General features: G+C 71.3%; 3 protein-coding genes across 6 annotated transcripts in view; all 3 read left to right on the top strand.

The window, feature by feature from the left end:
- Positions 1–605: 605 nt before the first annotated feature.
- On the top strand, positions 606–7,408 carry SLC6A8 (solute carrier family 6 member 8). The gene is made up of 14 exons (XM_064519056.1): positions 606–927; positions 1,246–1,470; positions 2,238–2,369; positions 3,417–3,678; positions 3,762–3,894; positions 4,159–4,293; positions 4,375–4,478; positions 4,562–4,686; positions 4,764–4,876; positions 4,947–5,084; positions 5,604–5,706; positions 5,777–5,877; positions 6,725–6,895; positions 6,977–7,408. The coding sequence occupies exons 1-14, from the start codon at positions 846–848 to the stop codon at positions 7,106–7,108; spliced, it is 1,956 nt and encodes a 651-aa protein (XP_064375126.1). The 5' UTR covers positions 606–845; the 3' UTR covers positions 7,109–7,408.
- Positions 7,409–10,418: 3,010 nt separating this feature from the next.
- On the top strand, positions 10,419–18,319 carry QARS1 (glutaminyl-tRNA synthetase 1). The gene is made up of 24 exons (XM_064519057.1): positions 10,419–10,608; positions 10,930–11,077; positions 11,166–11,275; positions 11,533–11,608; positions 12,000–12,064; positions 12,324–12,377; positions 12,819–12,876; positions 13,481–13,552; positions 13,757–13,842; positions 14,081–14,167; positions 14,426–14,525; positions 14,708–14,786; positions 14,890–14,998; positions 15,084–15,214; positions 15,373–15,465; positions 15,668–15,805; positions 15,876–15,963; positions 16,042–16,185; positions 16,257–16,361; positions 16,500–16,592; positions 16,943–17,070; positions 17,562–17,628; positions 17,857–17,982; positions 18,067–18,319. Exons 1-24 carry the CDS (start codon positions 10,474–10,476, stop codon positions 18,115–18,117), a joined length of 2,343 nt encoding a protein of 780 aa, XP_064375127.1. The 5' UTR covers positions 10,419–10,473; the 3' UTR covers positions 18,118–18,319.
- A 1,774-nt stretch (positions 18,320–20,093) lies between these two features.
- The window catches only part of QRICH1 (glutamine rich 1), a 29,359-nt gene continuing 28,844 nt past the window's right edge, over positions 20,094–20,608 (top strand). The window contains exon 1 of one of the 4 annotated variants that reach the window (XM_064519058.1): positions 20,094–20,236. The gene's annotated coding sequence lies outside the window, so the exon portion shown is untranslated. The remainder of the gene's footprint in view (positions 20,237–20,608) is intronic. The other 3 variants (XM_064519060.1, XM_064519059.1, XM_064519061.1) reach the window with 3 other exon arrangements.

Consider the following 20,608-nt stretch of genomic DNA (forward strand, 5'->3'; position numbering starts at 1 on the left):
GTCCCCCGGGTGCCCTACTGCCAGCTGTCCCCTGGGGTGTCCTGGTGTGCCCTACTGCCTGGTGACCCCCAGCGTGCTCCAGTGCGCCCCGCTGCCTGGTGCGTTCCAGAGCCCCAGTGTGCCCTGCTGCCTGGTGCGCCCCGCTGCCCTGTGTCCCCGGTGTGCCCTGGTGCCCCCCACTGCTTGGTGTGCTCCAGTCCCCCCCGGTGTGTCGCTGTGCACCCCACTGCCCCGTGTCCCTGGTGCCCCCCGGTGCCCCCCGTGGTGCCCTGCTGCCTGCTGGTCCCCCAGTGCGCCCCGCTGCCTGGTGCGCCCCGCTGCCCAGTGCCCCCCGTGTGCCCTGGTGCGCTCCACTGCCGGTGCCCTTGGTGTGCCCCGTCGCACCCTGCTGCCCGGTGCCCCGGTGCCCCCTGCGGTGCCCTGCTGCCCGCTGCCCCCGGTGCGCCCTGCTGCCCCCTAGTGCCCGGCGCGCGCCGGAGCCCCGCGGCCCCTCGCCGAGCCCCGGTGCCCCCGGGCGCGCCGTGCCCCGGTGCCGGTGCGGCGGGACTGCAAGTCCCGGCAAGCCGCGGGCGGGCGGCGCGGCCAATGGAGCGCGGGGGGCGGCGCGGCCCGGCGCTGCCTCCGCCGCCGCCCGGTGCCGCGGCGCAGAGAGCCCCGGAGCGGCCGCGCGGCGCCGGCCCCGCAGCCCGGCTCTGAGCCGCCCCCCGGCCCGGCCCGGCCCGGCCCGCCGCCCTCAATGAGGTTCTTCCGACTCACCTTCAAGTGCTTCGTGGATTGCTTCTGAGCGCGGGCCCGGAGCCGCCCCCGCCCCGGCCGCCGCCGGCCCGGCCCCGGCCCGCCGCGCCATGCCCCCCGTCCCCGCCGACACGGCCGCCGAGCAGCCGCCCGCCGCCCCGCGCCGCGACGCCCCCGCCCCGCCGGGCTCCGGTAAGCGCGGCGGGCGCCGCGGCCCGCGGGGGGGCGGGGGGGCCGCGCCGGGGGCGCCCACGGCCGCGCGCGACCGCGGCGCGCGCGCGACCCCCCCCTCGCCCCCCGCCGCCGGCGGCACGTGGGCGCCGCGCCGCGGGGTGAGTCACCGCTCTGCATTGTGACGTCACGCCCCCCAAGCTGCCTTCTGACGTCACGGCCACCCCCCACGCGCGACCCCCCCACACACCCCACGCGGGACCGGCGCGGGGGGCGCCGCGGGCGGCCGCGGCCCCCGCGCGCGTGGGTGACGGCGGCGCGGGGCGCCTGTCTCGGCAGAGGGCCGCGGCCGCGGGGAGGCGGAGGGCGCCGAGCCCCCCGCGGCGGGCGAGGAGCGGGCCGTGACGGCGCCGCTCGTGGGGCCCCCGGGCGCCCCCAAGGCGCCGGCCCCCGAGCGGGAGACCTGGACCCGGCAGATGGACTTCATCATGTCGTGCGTGGGCTTCGCCGTGGGGCTGGGCAACGTCTGGCGCTTCCCCTACCTGTGCTACAAGAACGGCGGAGGTGAGCCCCGGCGGGCCGCCGCCTGCCCCACGGCGCGCCCGGGGGGGCCCCACAGCATGCGGGGGCACCCCGCGGCCGGCACGGGGGGCGCCCCACGGCGTGGAGGGGCGCCCTGCGGTGTGCTCTACAGGACGGGGGGCTGCCCCGTGGCATGGAGGGGCGCCCTGCGGTGTGCCCTATGGGACGGGGGGCTGCCCCACAGCCTGGAGGAGTACTCCACGGTGTGCCCTACGGGACAGTGGCCTGCCCCACGGAATGGAGGAGCACCCCACGGTGTGCCCTACGGGATGGGGGGCTGCCCCACAGCGTGGAGGAGTAGCTCACGGTGTGCCCTACAGGATGGGGGGCTGCCCCACGGAATGGAGGAGCACCCCACGGTGTGCTCTGCAGGATGGGGGACTGCCCCACGGCGTGGAGGAGCGCCCCGCGGTGTGCCGTACGGCACGGGGGGCTGCCCCACGGCATGCAGGGGCACCAACCCCCCGGCCCCCCCTCCGGCCTGCCCCGTGGCACCCATCCAGGCCCGGCGCCGCGGAGGGCCGCCCTGTGCCCGCGGGGTCACCCGATGTCGCCCGGGGCCGCCCGCGGGGCGCGATGCCGCCGCGCGCCCCCCGCCACCTGCCCGCGCTGACCTACATCGGCGGCGCGGCGCAGGGGGAGGGCGCGGAGACGCGCTCGCCATTCGCTGCCGCCCGGCGGGGCGGCGCGGGGGGGGCCCGGCCGGGAGCCGCCGCCGCCGGCCGCTCAGCCCGTCCCGCTCCCCGCAGGCGTCTTCCTCATCCCCTACCTGCTCATCGTCTTCGTGGGCGGCATCCCCGTCTTCTTCCTGGAGGTGGCCCTGGGGCAGTTCATGAAGCAGGGCGGCATCGCCGCCTGGAACATCGCCCCCCTCTTCAAGGGTAACGCCGGCCCCGCGCCGCCCCGCCGGCTCCCGCGCCCCGCCGGGGCGGCAGCGCCCTGCCCGCGGCTCCCCGCGCCCTGCCCGCGGCCGCTGGCTCCCGGCCCGGGGCTGGCAGCACCCCGCGCCCTGTCTGGGGCTCCTCGCACCCTGCCCACAGCTGCTGGCTTCCTGCCTGGGGCTGGCAGCGCCGTGCACCCTGCCCGGGGCTCCCTGCACCCTGCACCCTGCCCGGGGCTCCCTGCACCCTGCCCGGGGCTGGCAGCTCCCTGCCTGGGGCTCCTTGTGCCCTGCTCGAGGCTGGCAGCACTGTGCACCCTGCCCAGGGCTCACTGCACCCTGATTGGGACTGGCAGCACCCTGCCCGGGTCTGGCAGCACCCTGCACCCTGATTGGGGCTGGCAGCACCCTGCCCAGGGTTGGCAGCACCCTGTATCCTGCCCGGGGCTCCGTGTACCGTGTCTGATGCTGGCAGCTCCCTGCCTGGGGCTCCCTGCTCCCGGCACGGTGCTGGCAGTGCCCTGTCCATGGCTGCTGGCTCCCTGCCCGGGACTGCCAGCACCTTGCACCCTGCTCGGGGCTCTCCGCACCCTGCCCGCATCTCCCTGCACTCTGCCCGGGCCTGGAGCGCTGTGCCCGCACCCTCCCAGCTCCCTGTACCTTGCCCACGTCCTGCTGGCTCCCGGCACCCTGCCCGCTCCCTGCCAGCCTCTGCCTCCGCCCCTGCCCAGCAGCTCCCCGCGCGCCGCCGTGCCCTGCCGGCGCCTCGCCTGCATGCCCTGCCCTGGCTGCCAGCAGCCCACGGTGCCTGTGCCCACTCCGTGCCCTGCCAGCCCCCCGCGTCCCGCCCCATCCCCACCGGCTCCCCGTGTCCCACCCGGTCCCCATCAGCTCTACGTGTCCCACCTCCTCCCCGCTGGCTCCCCACATCCTGCCGCAGGCTGCCGGCTCCCCGCGTCCTGCCCGTCCCCAGCAGCTCCCCACGTCCCGCCGCGGGCTGCCGGCTCGTTGCAGGTGGCCTCCAAGCTCTGCTCTCCCTGTGGCCCAGGTCTGGGCTTGGCCTCCATGGTGATCGTCTTCTTCTGCAACTCCTACTACGTCATGATCTTGGTGTGGGGGCTCTTCTACCTGGTGCACTCGCTGACGGACACGCTGCCCTGGGCCACGTGCGGCCACACGTGGAACACGGAGCAGTGCGCTGAGCTCTTCCACCTGGAGCTGTGCCACAACGCCAGCGCCAACACCAGCGCCTTCAACGTCAGCTGCGCCGACATGGCCAGCAAGCGCTCGCCCGTCATCGAGTTCTGGGAGTGAGTGCGGGGCTGCAGGGGGGCTGCGCTGGGGGCCGTGGGGCTGCCAGCGCTCAGCACCGCCCCGCTGTGCCCCCTGCCAGGAACAAAGTGCTGAGGCTCTCAGGGGACCTCAGCGAGCCGGGAGAGATGAACTGGCAGATGATCCTCTGCTTGGTCACCACCTGGGTCGTTGTCTACTTCTGCATCTGGAAGGGCGTCAAGTCCACCGGGAAGGTAACGCGGGGGAGACGCGTCTCTCCTTGCCCGCGGCGTGCCCAGCGTTGGTAGCGCACCTGGGAATCCTGCCTCGGGCACATCGGGGCTGCCAGCATGGGAGCACCCAACGGTGCTCCCAGCCACCACAGTGGGTGCGGGACCTCCGGCCCCATATCTGCTGAGGAGGCACCACCAGCAGCCCTGGCCATCCACAAGCCATGGTGCCGCTGGGACGTCAGCACCTCGGCCCTGGGGGTCTCAGCGGTGCCCGCCCCTCCGCAGATCGTCTACTTCACGGCACTCTTCCCTTACGTGGTCCTCATCCTGCTGCTGGTCCATGGGGTGACACTGCCCGGGGCACTGGGTGGCATCGTCTACTACCTGAAACCCGACTGGTCCAAGCTAGCTGAGGCGCAGGTGAGGGCAGGAGAGCACATGGGTGCTGCATGTCCCACGCCAGCCCCAGCACCCTCCCCAACGCCCTCCCTTGCTCCCCAGGTCTGGATTGATGCCGGCACCCAGATCTTCTTCTCCTACGCCATCGGGCTGGGCGCCCTGACTGCACTGGGCAGCTACAACCGCTTCCACAACAACTGCTACAGGTAGGGCCACGCCACCCCGCGCTGGCCTCCGTCCTGGTGGTCCCGGCATTCCCAGCATCCCACTGACTCGCTCCTGCCCACAGGGATGCTTACATCCTGGCCGTGATCAACAGCTCCACCAGCTTCTTTGCCGGCTTCGTTGTCTTCTCCGTGCTGGGCTTCATGGCCTCGGAGCAAGGCGTGGATATCTCCAAGGTGGCCGAGTCTGGTGAGTGCTGCCTGCCAGGGCGATGTGGTGGGCCTCGCGGGTGCCTCCACCAGTGCCGCTGACCTCTCTCCCCACAGGCCCGGGGCTGGCCTTCATCGCCTACCCCAAAGCCGTGACACTGATGCCCTTGTCCCCGCTCTGGGCCACGCTCTTCTTCTTCATGCTCCTTGTGCTGGGACTCGACAGCCAGGTAGGGCGGCGGGGAGGGGGCCAGGCCCGGGGTGGCATGCACCCCCGCTGAGCCCCGCTCTCTGCTGCAGTTTGTTGGCGTGGAGGGCTTCATCACGGGCATCCTGGACCTCTTCCCCCAGCCGGGGGCCGGCTCGCTGCGCCGGGAGCTCACCGCTGCGCTCTGCTGCCTCGTGTGCTGCCTCATCGACCTCTCCATGGTGACACAGGTGAGGGACACGCTGGGGACGCGGCCCGGCTGGCCCTGCGCTGTCCTCTCTTGCGTCCTGCACGTGGGGCAGGAGCTCCCCAAGGCTGCTGTGAGGAGGCTGGTGTGGGGTGTCCGTGGGGTGCCAGGGCCATGCAGGTTGCCCGTGCTTCGCGGCGGGCCTGTGCTGTGTGGGTCACCCGTGCCATGTGAGTCACCCAGGCTTTGCGGGTCACCCGTGCTGCATGGGTCATCTGTGCCGCGTGAGTCACCCAGGCTTTGCAGGTCACCCGTGCTTCGTGGGTCACCCATGCTTCGTGGGTCACTCGTGCTGCATGGGTCATCTGTGCCGCGTGGGTCACTCATGCTTCGTGGGTCACCCATGCTGCATGGGATGTCCACGCCACATGGGTTGCCTATGCCAGGTGGGTCACCCATGGGTCACTCATGCTTTGTGGGTCACCCATGCCGCATGGGTCGCCCATATCCCATGGGTCGCCCGTGCCACGTGGGGCACGGTACCAGCCCCGCCGTCCCGCAGGGCGGCATGTACGTGTTCCAGCTCTTTGACAACTACTCGGCCAGCGGGATCACGCTGCTGTGGCAGGCCTTCTGGGAGTGCGTCGTCATCGCCTGGGTCTACGGTGAGGCCACCGCCGCTGGGGGGGGACACGGGCGCCCCGTGGGGCCCTGCTGACGCCCCTCTGCCCGCAGGCGCCGACCGCTTCATGGACGACGTGGCCCGCATGATCGGCTACCGGCCCCTGCCCTTCATGAAGTGGTGCTGGGCCGTGGTGACGCCGCTGGTCTGCGTGGTGAGCGGGGCCCCCCGCGCCGACACGCGTGTGTGCGCCCGCCGCCGTGGCTCCGTGGGCAGCGGGCTCCCCCCGGCGGCCACTTGGGGCATGACAGGCCACGGCATGGGGCGCCACGGGGAGCCACGCGTGTCAGGGCCGTGGGGAGCTGCGTGTTGGGACTAGGGGGGAACGTGTTTTGGGACCCTGGAGAAGCCACGTGTGTGTCGGGGGCTGTGGGGAGCCACATGCATGTGGGGATCCTGGGGAGCCACGTGTGTGTCAGGACACCAGGGAGGACAGCTGATGCATGTTTTGGGGGCCACATGCACGTTGGTACCCCAGGGACTCCCGTGTGTGTCGCGACCCCAGGGAGCCACGTGCATGTTGGGGTCATGGGGAGCCACACGCGTGTTGGGGCCATGGGAAGCCACATCCATGGTGGGACCCTGGAGAGCCACACACGTTGGGGTCCGTGGGAGCCACACGTGTGTTGGGACCGCAGGGTGTCACACGTGTGTTGGGACTCTGCAGGAGCCACACACATGTCAAGGGAGCCACCTGCATGGTCGGGGCCCAGGGGAGCCACACGTTGGACGTGTATTGGGGGCCTGAGGGAGCGACACGTCCAGGCCTAGGGGAGCCACGTGTTTTGGGGTCTACAGGAGCTACACGCGTGTTGGGACTCCAAGGTGTTGCATACCTGTCAGGGCCATGGGGAGTCACAGGCGTGCTGGGTCCATGGGCAGCCCCGGGCATGGCGGGACCCCGGGGAGCTGCCCGTGTCAGGGTCCAGGGGAGGCCACCCGTGCTCGGGGCCCGGGCAGTGACGTGGGGCGGCGGGTGCTCACCGCCGCTGCCGGCGCAGGGCATCTTCTTGTTCCACGTGGTGAACTACAAGCCGCTGACCTACAACAAGACGTACGTGTACCCATGGTGGGGCGACGCCATCGGCTGGGTGCTGGCGCTCTCCTCCATGCTCTGCATCCCCTGCACCGTCCTCTACAAGCTCCTGCGCTGCAAAGGCTCCTTGCGCGAGGTGAGCCCGCCCGCGGCACCCGCCCTCCCCGGCCCCCTGCCCACGGCCGGCGGGCGCTGACGTCCCCCCGTGTCCCCGCAGCGTTGGCAGCTCCTGACCACGCCGATCTGGGGCCACCACCACCTGGAGTACCTGACGCCCGAGGCCGAAGCCAAGCTCCTGGCCCCGGAGCCGCCCAAGGAGAAGGCGACGCTTTTCGAGACTGTGATCTGAGCGCCGCCGGGGGGGTCGCGCCGCTCCCGCCCGCCATAGCAATAATGCCAGCACCGCCTCCCACCGCCGCTGCCCGCCGGCTCGCCGCGGGGCGTGCGGGCACCCGGGCGAGCGCCCCGGCGCGGGGCACGAGGCTCCCGCCCGCCGGGGCAGCCCCGCTCCGTCCATCCATCCGTCCGTCTGCCCGCACCCCGCGGCGGCCGGGCGGCGCCTCGCTCACTAACCGCTTCCTGTAGCGTTTGTCTGGTGTAACCCCGACCGCCCCGACATCTGGCAATAAATTGGGAGACCCTGGCACAACCCCGGGCGCTGCGGGATGGGGGGGCGGCCAGCCAGATGTTGGGAGGGGTGCACATCTGGGCAGCGGGAGCTGGAGCAGGGCGCCACGGCGGCTGTCTGCCAGCTCGGGATTGGGGCAGCCGGGACGTCCTGTTCCCTATCTGCCTGGGTCAGGGGCGTCCTGGGCACCCAGTTCCCCATCTGTGTGGGGCAAGGAGGGTCCTGGGCACCCGGTTCCTCGCCCGTGGGGTGGATGGACCATGGCAGCAGGCCCCAGGGCGAGCTGGGCTAAGGGGCTGGTGGCGCTGCGGGTCGCGGTCCAGCTGGGAGCTGCTTGTCCCGGCTCCAGGGCTCCCCATCCCCTTGCCGATGTCGCAAGCTGGGGATGCGGGGATGAGATGTCAGAGCCGGGCGAGGTGCCGGGGTGGGGGGCCGTGCGGTGCTATCTTGCATCACAGCGTGCTCATCATGCCATGTCATGGGAACATGTTGCAACACGCTGTGCCGGGGGGAGGCTGCACCGTGCCATGGGGCCGTGCCGGGGGGCCGCACCGTGCCATGGGGCCATGCAATGATGGAGGGCTGTGCCGTGCAGCCAGCGGGGCTGGAGGACCCCGTGCTCGGGGCCGGTCCCCGCCGCCGTACCCTGTCACCCCGTGGGGGCGAGCCAGCTGGTCCTGTCCCGCCACCGCCACCGCAATTAGTGCGGGCAGGGCGGAAGCGCTAATTGGCGGTGACTTGTTCGGGCTGGAGCGCTGCGTGCCCGGGGCGCGGCAGGACTTTCCAGCAGGGCTGGTCCCCGCGGCCGCCCGGCCCAGTGGCAGCCGGATAAGAGAGCCGGGCGCCGGCGCGGAGGGGCCGTCGGCGGGCGATCGCCGCCACCGCCGCCATGAACCGCATCACGGTGTACGAGGGCGCCGACTTCGAGGGGCTGAGCCGGGAGTTCAGCTGCGACGTGCCCGACCTGCACGAGCTGGACTTCGGCGACTGCATCGCCTCGCTGAAGGTGGTGGGGCAGCCCTGGATCGCCTACACGGGCCCCAAGTACGAGGGGGAGGCGCACGCCTTCGAGGAGGGCGAGTACCCGGCCGTGGGGCGGCCCCGCAGCTTCTCGGCCCTGCGCCTGGTGCTGCACGACCTGGCGGAGCCCCAGATCACCCTCTACGAGCGGCCCCACTTCCAGGGCGCCCGCAAGGTGGTGACGGAGGAGACCAACCTGGCCTACGGCTACTTCAACGACCGCGTGGCCTCGCACGAGGTGCAGCGGGGGGTCTGGCTGCTCTACCAGCACCCCGGCGGCAGCGGCCGCCACTGCCTGGCCTGGCCGGGCGAGCGCCTGGCCTGCTACGAGCCCCAGCTGGGCCTGCAGGGGCGGCTGTCGCACCTGCGCCCGCTGCGGCCCGGGAAGCCGCTGGTGTCGGCGCGGCTGCTGTGGGAGCGGCGGCGGGTGGAGGAGGAGCGGGAGGTGCTGGTGGACGAGATCGTGGGGGTGAACGAGACGGCGCGGGAGCAGGCGCTGGCGGCCAGCAGCACCCGGGAGTACAGCACGACGCTGTGGCAGAGCTTCCACTTCAGCAACGCCACCAGCCTCAAGGCCGGGCTCTCCTTCACGCTGGCCGTGGAGGCCGCCAACGTCTTCACGGTGCAGAAGGGGCGCAGCGAGAGCAGCACGCGCCGCGAGCGGGTGGCGGTGCAGCTGCCCGCCGCCATCCCCCCCCGCGCCGTCCTCACCATCCACGTGCTGCGCAAGGAGGTGACGGTCTCCGTCCCCGTGCTCCTCACCATCACCCAGAACGAGACCGTCCGCACCGAGCTGGGCGAGTACCGCAGCATCTCGGGCACCAACATCTGCGCCCGCTACAGCGTGAAGCCCCTGCCAGCCCCGGGGGAACAGGAGGCCACAGGGGACCAGGAGACCATGGGGACCCAGCAGGCACCCGCCGAGGGGGACCAGGAGGCCGAGGGAGTCCAGGAGGCTGCAGGGGACCAGGAGGCTGTGGGGGACCAGGAGGCTGTGGGGGACCAGGAGACCATGGGGACCCAGCAGGCACCCGCCGAGGGGGACCAGGAGGCCGAGGGAGTCCAGGAGGCTGCAGGGGACCAGGAGGCTGTGGGGGACCAGGAGGCTGTGGGGGACCAGGAGACCATGGGGACCCAGCAGGCACCCGCCAAGGGGGACCAGGAGGCTGTAGGCACCCAGCAGGCACCTGCCGTGGGGGTCCAGGAGGCCACAGGAGACCAGGAGGCCACGGGGACACCACGGGCTGCGGAGTAGCGCAGGTGCCCGCTGGGGGCCAGGCCCCGAGCCCCCTGCCCTGCCCCCTGGACATGCTGGGCCCCACGTCCTCGCTGCCGGTGCCCCCCAACAGCTCCAATAAATGGCTTTGGCAGCCGCCCGCCTGCTGGTGGTGGGGCGGGATGGGGTGTGGGGGGGGGCGCCCAGCCCCCCGCTGAGGGGGGCATCGGAGCGGGAGCGTCGCTGGGGAGGCTGGGGTGGAAATGTCAGGGCTGGGGGGATGTGGGCGGAGGGGGACGTGGGGCTGAAGAGGACACGGGGGGGGGTTGACATGGGGCCCGTGAGGACATTGGGGAGGACATGGGACATGGGGGGGGCACGGGAGGGGGATATGGGGCACAGGGGGAGGCAACAGAGGGGGGCAGACACGGGCCCGGCGGGGACCCGGCAGGGGGATGGACACGGGCCCGGGGCGGGGGGGCCCGGGGGCCGGGCAGGAGGGGGCGTGGCAGGGAGCGCGGGACGGCCCCGCCCCCGCCCCGGAGGCCCCGCCCCGGAGGCCCCGCCCAGTCCCCGCCCCTATGCCCCGCCCGGCCCCCGCCCCCGAGGCCCCACCACGTGTCCCCCGGCTCCGCCGGGCCCTTTAAATGATGCAACCGGCCGCACGCTCGGCCCTGCCCCCCGCGAGCCTATTCGCGGAGGCCGTTGGCCACCTCGCCTTTCTATTGGCTGCGTTGGGAGGTGCGCGGCGCTGATTGGCGGGACTTTCTCCGGGATCCCGCCCTCCCCGCTCCGATTGGCCGGACGCGGTACCGCCCCCCGGTTGGGAGGTGGTGGCTGCGGCGGCAGCATGGCGGCGGCAGCGGCAGAGGAGGAAGCGGAGGCGCTGGGGCTCTTCACCGCCATCGGCCTCAGCGAGGGCAAAGCGCGCGAGACGCTGCGCAATGGGGCGCTCAGCGCGCTGCTCCGCCAGGCCGTGCTGCAGGTGCGCCCCGGCCCGGCCCGGCCCGGCCCCTGACCCCTGCGCTCCCCGGCCCCTGACCCCTGCGCTCCCCGGCCCCTGACCCCTGCGCTGCCCGACCTCTGACCCCCGGGGTCCCCGACCTCTGACCCCCGGGGTCCCCTGATGTCTACCCTCTGATACCTGGCCCCTCTCCCCCGTGTTCCCCCAAACCCTGCCCTCTGACCCCTGGGCTCCCCCTGACCCCTGCCCTCTGACCTCTCCCGCTGCCGGGTCGGGTCGCGCCGTCCCGCCGCGGGGCTCCTCCCGGGCCCAGCCTGACGCCGCTGCCGCCCCGTGCTCCAGGCGCAGCGCGCGCTGGGCCCTGCCCTCGACAAGGCCACCGGCACCCTGCTCTACAACGCGGCCTCCCGGCTCAAGGACCAGCGGCACCTCAGCTTCCTCGTCGGCTACATCGCCCGCAAGCAGATCCTCACTGACCTGCAGCTCGGCGGTACGGCCGCCTGCATCCCGCCTCGGGAGCCTCCCCTCCTGGGGGGAGGCGGCGGGGGCCCCGCTCCTCACACGCTCTCTGCCTCCAGCCGCCCTGGACTACCTGAAGAGCCACCCCCTGGAGCCCCTCGACGCAGCAGACTTCGAGCAGGCGTGCGGCGTGGGCGTGTGCGTCACCCCCGAGCAGATCGAGGAGGCGGTGAGTGTCCGGGGCAGCGCCTGTCGCGTGGGGCTGCCGGCAGCACTCCAACCTGGCAGGGCCAGGCGGCACCGGGCAGGCTGCTGGGGTGGAAAGGGGCCACTCCCGGTCTCTAGGAGCTTGGGCCCTTCGCAGATGCCCCCTTTCAGGTTGCCTGTATCCTCACGGGGCTGCCCCGCAAGGAGCGCCCCTGCCGTGGCGAGTGCCCAGCACGGGGCCAGGCCCCCTCACTCATCCCTGCGTCTCCTGCTCCCCAGGTGGAGGCCGTGATCAGCAAGCACAGAGCGGAGCTGTTGGCAGAGCGCTACCACTTCAACATGGGGCTGCTGATGGGTGAGTGCTGGGCACCGCGACAGCCCCCGGCATCGCCGGCAGCCGGCAGGTTCCAGCCCTGACTCTGCAGATAGCGCGTCTTCCCCTGGACTCTGCCCTGTGACCCAGCCCTGCTGGGTGCCGTGTGCTGCCCTCGCCGCTGCGTGGGCCGTGCCTGGCACAGAGCACCCTGCTCAGTGGAGACATCCCACCGCATGGGCCGGGCCGGGAATGCAAGTGCCCTGTGCCAGGGGCCTGGGGGCATCCCGAGACAAGGACTGCTCGCAGCCACTGGCTGTGGCGTCCCGGGTCAGGATGGGGGCTTCTGCTCCATGAGGTGCTGAGGGAGGGCCTGGCTAAAGCCCCCAGGGCCGGGTCTTGCCCCTCACCCACAACGTGCCTGTGCCCGCAGGGGAGGCAAGGAGCCAGCTCCGGTGGGCGGACGGCAAGACCATCAAGAACGAAGTGGACCTGCAGGTGGGTGCAAGGGCAGCGGGTCGGGCGCTCCCTGGGGCTCACGTTACTGTCGGGGCTGTGGCCAGCGTGGAGCCCGCAGGACCCACTGGCCTGGCCTGCACTGTGCTGGCACTAAGGAGGGCACTGGGGGCAACCTGCCCTGGGTGGGCACGGGCCGGGGCAGGGCTTGCAGCTGAACAGGGCCGCTCCAGGTCTGGGGGGAGCTGGGAGCCTTTCCCACCCCCTGCACTCGTATCAGGCCCCTCTCTCACTCCCCCAGGTGCTGCATTTGCTGGGCCCCAAGACAGAAGCTGACCTGGAAAAGAAACCAAAGGTGATGCAGAGGGGACAGCTGGGACCTGGGGGTGGGATTTTTCTGCTGCGTGTCCAGGCGGGTCCTGCTGCTCCCAAACGCCTGCTCTATGCCCCCAACCACTCTCCTACACCCCTGACTACCCTCAGGGCCGTGCGGTTGGGCTCTGGGCTGGGCATGGAGCCCTGAAGCTCACTGTGAGCAGGAGCGTGGCAGTGCTGGCCTGGCTCCAGATCCCGCTCGAGTTATCTCCTGCTCCTCAGGTGCCCCTTCTCCCTAAGGGATCATGGGCAGCACGAGGAGCCTGCTGCAGACCCACAGCTCCCTGCACCATCCTAGGCCCTGCCACCGTCCTGGGCAGAGGGGGTGTGGGGAGGCTTGGGGACAGCGTGGGCTGGGCTGGGGTCAGGGGACAGAGCCTGCTGGTCGGGATGCTCAGTCGTGCTGTGCTGGTCCCCGCAGACTGCAAAGGCCCGGCCGGTCCAGGCGGAGAAGCAGAAGGTGGCCGTGGTGGAGAACGGTAAGAGGCTCTGTTGTCCTGCCGGCGACTGCTGAACGCTTCTACAGCTCTGCACTCCTAGAAAATTCCCCTCCCTGTTCCTGCTGAGACAGAGACATCATGTAACGCTAGCCCTGCCCTCGCTGTCGCAGCTGGCTGGGACAGTCAGCGCGCGTGGTCACTCCCTGCAGCACTGGGAGTTCTTTGCGTTCCCCGGGACAGCACCGTTCTCGCACACCTCGTCCTTTTCTAGTGAAAAGTGAGGTGTGCTTAATGCCTCAGCGTCGGGCGGACGCACCAGGCCTGGGCAGCCCCCGCGGCCCTGAGCAGCCCTGCCTGTGCGCAGCCACTGCCCCCTGCCCTGTGAGGACCCTGGGGACGGTTGCCTGCCCCGGGGTCACTACTCCTCCTTTGCTGGTGGGACTCAGCTGGCATCCAGCACCCATCCTGCCCTGCTTGTGGGCCCCAGCGGGCAGGAAGGGAGGGCAGGATGCCAGGCAGGGCTGAGCGCCCCTGAGGTGTGGGGGCAGCGGTGTGAGTGGGTTTCATGCCGGTCACTCCCTGGGCAGGTGGAGGGGGCTGTGGTGGCACCAGCTGCTCCTCAACCCCTGTCCTCTCTCTGCAGGCGAGGCGGGCACGGAGACACGGTCGCTGCTGGAGCAGCTCCGGGGAGAAGCCCTCAAATTCCACAAGCCAGGTGAGTGCATGGAGGTCTTGCTGCAACCTGGTGGGAGCTGCATGTGGGAGCGAGTGGCGTGGCCCCAGCTTTCTGTTTTGTGGGAGGCTGTCCCAGCCCCACATCCTTCCCTGTGGGCTATCCCGACCCAGAGGGGTGCTGGAGCCCTGCTGCATCCCAGGAGGGGACCCCTGCACCCACGCTGACCGTCCTGCACCCTTCCAGGAGAGAACTACAAGACAGAGGGCTACGTGGTGACGCCCAACACCATGGCTCTTCTGAAGCAGCACCTGGCAATCACAGGCGGGCAGGTGAGGTCGGGCCCCTGAGCCCAGCATCTCCCTTTGAGGGCGCTGTTGATGGTGGCTTGTTGTACCAGGCCGTGGCCCAGTGAGTGGGGTGGCTGGGGAGACACAGTCCACATTGGGGACAGCCAGAGGTGGCACCCGCCTGGCACAGTGGCTCTGTCAGACCTTAGGGAGCTCATGTCAGTCAGAGGGATGGAGTCTCCTGCTGAAGGACAGATGTGCCCCCTTTTCCCCCATGCAGGTGCGGACACGGTTCCCACCCGAGCCCAACGGGATCCTGCACATCGGCCACGCCAAGGCCATCAACTTCAACTTCGGCTATGCCAAGGTGAGTGACGCCAAGCCCTGCTGGCAGCTCCCCCAGCCCTGGGGCCTGCTGCCCTCGCCTGGGCCAGGCACGCGGTCCCTGCTCTGCACACAGCCTGCCCTGTCCTTCCCACTGTGCTCGGGGTCCCAGGGGAACAAGGGGTTAGCGGAGCTGTGGGGAGGCCAGGCCTGCTCGGCCACGGGGCCCTGCGGAGCAGAGCTCCTGGCCTGGCTGCGCGGCCCCGTGGGGAGCATGTGTTGACTGTCCCTGCGTCCCCAGGCCAACAGTGGCGTGTGCTTCCTGCGCTATGACGACACCAACCCCGAGAAGGAGGAGGAGAAGTACTTCACGGCCATCCGGGACATGGTGGAGTGGCTTGGTATGGCTGGGGCTGGGGAGGGCTGGGCTGCCACAGGCATCTCTGCGTGCAGGTCCTGCTGCCGGGAGCTGGGGGCAGCCCCAACCTGCTCTGCGTCTGCCCCAGCTGCCTCCCTGGTGGGCTGGGGCCACGGAGCAGGGGGCCTAGCGCAGCACAGGGCTTATGGCTCCCCATCCCCACAGGCTACCAGCCCTATGCCGTGACCCACGCATCAGATTACTTTGACCAGCTCTACACCTGGGCCCTGGAGCTCATCCGCAGGTCAGTGTCCTAGGGCGCCACGGATGCCCGGAGCAGCAGCCTGGACTCCCTCTCGCCGAGGGCCCTGCTGCTCACGCCCGGTGCCCGCATCTCCCCCCTGCAGGGGCCAGGCCTATGTCTGCCATCAGAAGGTGGAGGAGATCAAGGGCCACAACCCACCACCCTCGCCGTGGCGGGACCGGCCCGTGGAGGAGTCGCTTCTGCTCTTCGAGGTACTGCCTGGCTGAGTGCAGTCACTGCGTCTCCGTTGGGGTCCTGGGGCTGTAGCCCGGCTGACGGCCTCTCCCCCCTCCACAGGACATGCGGAAGGGGAAGTTTGGGGAGGGGGAGGCCACGCTGCGGATGAAGCTGGTGATGGAGGATGGGAAGATGGACCCCGTTGCCTACCGCGTCAAGTTCACTCCACACCACCGCACTGGGGACAAGTGGTAGGGTGGGCCTGTGGCGTCCCAGCGCCTGCGGCAAGAACAGGCTTGTGTCTCTGTGGCCCGGGGAGGTGTCAGGGGCCAGCAGGGAGGCTGTGCGGGTGCCGGGCTCTGGGAGCGGGGCCCGTGCTGCCCTGGCGCTGACTGCACCTGCCTTCCAGGTGCATCTACCCCACGTACGACTACACGCACTGCCTGTGCGACTCCATCGAACACATCACGCACTCTCTCTGCACCAAGGAATTCCAGGCCAGGTGAGCACCATGGGTTGCCTGGCCAGAGCAACCCAGACCTGGTCAGGCAAGGCACAGCTGGCTGCAGCCTGGTGGGTGCCGAAATGCCAAGGAGCAGCGGGGGTCCAGCCAGGCCAGGCTGATTGAGCAGGGGGACAGTGTGTCCGTGGGGCTGTGGACAGGCATGAAGCTGAGCTGGGCTGGGTCTGTGCCTGCCTTGCAGACGGTCCTCCTACTTCTGGCTTTGCAACGCGCTGGACGTCTACTGCCCCGTGCAGTGGGAGTACGGGCGCCTGAACCTCCTCTACACTGTCGTCTCCAAGAGGAAGATTATCCGGCTGGTGGAGACGGGCGCCGTCAGGTAGGACTGGGGCCGGCAGCCAGGGCAGGTCTCTGTGCGTGCTCAGCTGTCACATCATCCTTTTTTTCAGGGACTGGGATGACCCGCGGCTCTTCACGCTGACAGCCCTGCGCCGGCGAGGCTTCCCCCCTGAGGCCATCAACAACTTCTGCGCCCGGGTAGGCGCTGTGGGGCAGTGTGGGACAGGGTAGCTGGCCGAGTCCCTCAGCTGGTGCAGTGACGCCTCTCTCCCGCAGGTCGGTGTGACGGTGGCCCAGGCGACGATGGAGCCGCATCTGCTGGAGGCCTGCGTGCGGGAGGTGCTGAATGAACAGGCCCCCCGCGCCATGGCCGTCCTGGAGCCCCTCAAGGTCACCATCACCAACTTCCCTGCCCCGAAGGTGAGACTGCTGCAGGCTGGGGTGCGCATGGGGGTTCCCAGGGCCAGTGCTCACCCCTGCCTTCTCCCCAGGCTTTCGACGTCCTTGTGCCCAACTTCCCAGCTGACGAGAGCAGGGGCTTCCACAAAGTGCCCTTCCACCCCACCGTCTACATCGAGGAGACAGACTTCAGGGAGGTGAGCCGGGCACAGGCCTCTGCCCACACTAGGCCATACTGCCCTCACTCCTGGGACACCGTTTTGGGGATGGAGGGACGCACTGGGGGAGCAGGGCCTGCCCTGGGGACCCTCTTGCACTGGTGAACTGTCTCGCAGGAGATGGACAAGGGCTACAAGCGCCTGGCCCCTGGGCAGCCAGTGGGGCTGCGACACGCTGGCTACGTCATTGCCGTCCAGAATGTCATCAAGGTGAGTGGCTCTGAGCACCGGCGCTGCAAGGCTGGCCCTGGAGGCTGTGGGGTGTCAGGGCATGGCTGTGGCCCTCCAGGGAATGGCAGCGATGGTGTCTGGGGCCAGGCTGGGTGCCCGTGGGCACCTTCAGAGGCTCTCTGTGGAGAGGAGGCGCAGTGGGGACACAGGCTGCCTGTCCAGCCGGTCCCTGCTGGCCCTGTCCTTGGCGTGGCTGGGAGCAGGGGCTCGGCGAAGCAGAGTAGCCCCCAGCCTGGCCCGGCCCCTGAGCTGTGGGGCTGGTGGTGCTGCCCCAGGGCTGCTCTGCGGTGACAGGGCTCTTGCCTAACAACTCATCTCGCCCTGCCCAGAACGCCAGCGGGCGCGTGATTGAGCTGGAGGTGACCTGCACCAAGTCGGACGTGGCAGACAAGCCCAAGGCCTTCATCCACTGGGTGTCGGAGCCGCTGGTGTGTGAAGTGCGGCTCTACGAGCGGCTGTGAGTACCTGGGCTGCCTGCAGAGGCTCGGGCGCAGGGTCCGCGGTGCTGGAGCACTTGGTTTTGCTGCAGCCTGGCCTGGCAGCGTGGCCGTGTGCCAGCAGGCTCTGCTGAGGCAGTGCCTGGCTCTTGTTGGCAGCTGAAACTGGAGCTGCATGTTCAGCAGCTTTCTGCCGCCAGCGGCTCTGCACTCCCCCCAGCCGTCCTGGCACCTTGGCTGCATCCTGCGGCCCTCCCCTGCCTCGCACCGTGCCAGGGCTCAGCGTCCCCCATGGGGAAGGGACACACAGCTCCTGGGCAGCACTGCGGGTCTCTGGGTGGTGCCGGGGAAAAGCCGTGTCCTGCTGGTGGCAGAGGTGCACCCGGCCGCTTGGCGGGGGCGATGCTGCTGTGGGGCTCTGAGAGTGGCTGCCCCGTGGCTGCCGAGGGGGCAGCGCTGCCCCACTGCCCCTCGTGCGGGACTTTGGCTGACAGCCCCTCTCTCATTGCAGGTTCTTGCACAAAAATCCCGAGGACCCAGCAGAGGTCCCAGGTGGATTTCTGAGTGACGTCAATCCTGTGAGTAGTGGCGGAAGGGGCCAAAATGCTGGGGGAAGCTGGGAATCTGCTCCATGAAACCTGCCTGCCGCAGGGCAAACCCTGCTGCTCCCTTCGTGGGGCCCTGGCTCATCCCCAGCAGCTCCAGGGAGAGGCAGCGGGCCGTGGGGAGTGGGGCCATGGAGGGGAGAGGGGGATCGGAGGCACTGATTGAGCTGTTGCCTGTTCCCGTCCCTCTCCCCCTCACAGGACTCGCTGCGCGTGGTCGACAGCGCCCTGGTCGACAGATCCGTGTTGTCCGCCCAACCCTTCGCCAAGTTCCAGTTCGAGCGGCTGGGCTACTTCTCCGTGGATCCCGACAGCACCGAGAGGAAGGTGAGCCTGGGAGAGGGGGCGGCTGTGCTCCCCGGGGCGGCATGGTGCCGTGGGGCTCAGAGCTCTCCCTCTCCCTCTCCCTAGCTGGTGTTCAACCGGACCGTGACGCTGAAGGAGGACCCTGGGAAGGCCTGAGGACCCCGCAGCCGCTGCCTCTGCTGCTTGCGGCTCCCTTGCGGTCCCTGGCTGTGGGGATGCGCCCCAGCGTGGTGCTCCCCCGCAGAGCTGGGCAGGGCCCCGGCCACGCACGCTGCAAGAGCCACAGCTGCCTTAGCACAGCCCCGCAGGGCTGTGCAGCATATGGGACAGCATCACCTCAATAAAGTGGAGCATCAGAGCCCCCGTCTCTGTACTGTCACTGGCCCTGTCCCCCACCGCGGCCTGGGGTCAGCCAGCCCTGGGAGCAAGGGAAACAGAGGAGGGGGTCTGTCTTCTCAGCACACAAGGGCTTGGGGCTGAGTTTGGGGCCCTTCCTGCCCCCCTGTTGTGGGGCCCATGCACCTGGGGGAGGGCCATACCTCTGTCTCCCCCCGCGCTCACCAGTGTCCACCCTGGAGGGGAGCCCTTCTCCAGGGCCTGGCCCTGCCGCAGCAGCTCCTGGGCTCTGGGGTCTAGAGGTGGCAGCTTTGCTCCCTCCACAGCAGCACGGCGTGGGCTGGGGCAGGGCATCCCAGCTGGCCAGGGCTGCCCCAGGGCAGGACAGAGCAGGATCCTCCCTGCCTGCGGTGGCCCAGGGCAGTTGCGGAGCCAGATGGGGCAGGGTGTGGGGCGCGTGGGGCAGGAGGGCTCCCAGGGCCGGCCGAGGTGGTGTGGGGCCGGATGGCAGGGTGCAGGCAGCCCAGCGCCTGCGGGCGGGATGGTGTGCGCTCTGTGTACAAACAGCACCCGAGCTCCGGCCCCGGTTAAGGTGGACTCGAGTGGGGTGGCTCCTGCCCAGCCCCAGGCCGGGGGCCACGGCAGCTGCGTCCAGGCTCCCAGCACGGCCCCTCTGCCCTGCGTGCCGGGCGCTGGGGGCCCCGGCCCTGCCGAGGGGCGGGGGGAGGCTCTGCCTCACCCCACGGGCCACCTTAAGCGGCAGCGGGGACCGGGCGGCTGCACCGAGCACATGGGCACGTTAAAGCAGCCTGGTCCCTGGCCCGGGGTGTGGGGACCCTTCGCTGCAGCTGTGGGGGCCAGGCCTCTGCCCCCCGCCGGGCCTCAGCTCCGGGCACTGGGAGGGCTGGGACGGCGGCACGGCCCAGCCCATGGCCTGTAATGGCCGGGAGGCCCCTGCACCCTGGCTGGGAGCTGGCACGTAAGGGCCGGCACCTTGCCCCCATCCGCCCCCTGCCTCCGCATTCGGCAGCGGGGTCTGCGCCTTGGGGGGCAGCGAGGTGGGCGTTCATCGTGGCGACGACGAGAAGCCCCGGCAGCCCCCGCTCAGGGCTGAGCTGCTGCCTGGGGCCGGCTCTGTCCTCGCTGAGCCGGAGCTCTTGGCTCTGCGCGGAGCGGGGACCACCGCAGCGGGGGCCGCCGGCACCCCGGGGGCTGGAGAGCCTTCGTTAGCGGGGCTGGCCCCTTAGCCTGGGGCCGGGGGGGCAGAGGCCCTTGCGGGCGCCAGCCCACCCCAGGGCGGTGCTGGTGTCCCAGCCCCACGGCCGTGGGCTGGGGCTGGCCCCCACCAGCAGCCCGTGGGTCATCTCCGTGGGGCGCAGCCCCCCGAGGGGCCCGGGGCGGCCCTGACCCCACGCTGCTCGTGTCCCCGGTGCTGTCCCTCGAGGGTGCTCAGCCCCACGCGTGTCCCTGGCCCCGCAGGGCCATGTGCGTGCCTGGGCCTGGCCCCGTGGGGCGGGGAACGTAGGGGCCATGCCTGCCCCCAGCCCTGCGGGGCTGCTCGCGTCCCCCAGGCCCAGCCCCGCGGGGCCGTGCGTGTCCCTGCCCCGGGCTCAGCGGCTCCGCGGGAGCCCCGGCCCAGCCCGACGCGAGGTCCCCGCGGCCCCGAGCCTCGCGCAGCGCCGAGCCCGGCGCGCAGGGCGCCCCCCGGCGGTCGCCCCCAGCCCCCGGCGCCGGCCGCGGCGCGGCCCCTTTAAGGCGCGGGGCGGGCCCGGGCGCGGAGTTCTCGCGGGGCTTGGGGGCCGCGCTCTCGCGATGCCTGGGCCGCGCGCTGATTGGCTGCGGGGGGTTGAATGTAAGATGGCGCCCAGGGAGCTGTGAGGGGAAAAGACTCGGGGCCGAGGCGGCGGCGGCGCGAGGCGGCGACGGCGGCGGGGCCGGGGTGAGGCGGGGCCGGGCCACGGCGCGGCGCAGCGGGGCCGCCGGGCCGGGGGGGGCGCGCGGCCGCGGCCGCGGCGGCGGGGCCGGGCGGGGCCTCCCGTCGCGCGCGGGGGGAGGCGGCGGCGGTTCCGGGGGCGGCGCGGGCCCGGCGGGGAGGGGGAGGGGGCGGCGCGGCGCGGCCCCGCGGCGCGGCCCCGCCTGCCGGGCGCGCACCCGCCTCTTGCCCCGCGGGGCCCCCCAGCACCTTCCTCCTGGGCCGGGCGCGTCCCCGCCTCCCCCCCCCCCCCCTTGGGGCGGCCCCTTCCCTGCGCCCCGCGCGCGGGCACGCGCGGCGGCGGCAGGAGCGCGCGCGCCGGAAGGCGCGGCCTCCGCC

This window comes from Dromaius novaehollandiae, chromosome 12 (genome assembly GCF_036370855.1).
Source record: "Dromaius novaehollandiae isolate bDroNov1 chromosome 12, bDroNov1.hap1, whole genome shotgun sequence".
NCBI lineage: Eukaryota > Metazoa > Chordata > Aves > Casuariiformes > Dromaiidae > Dromaius > Dromaius novaehollandiae.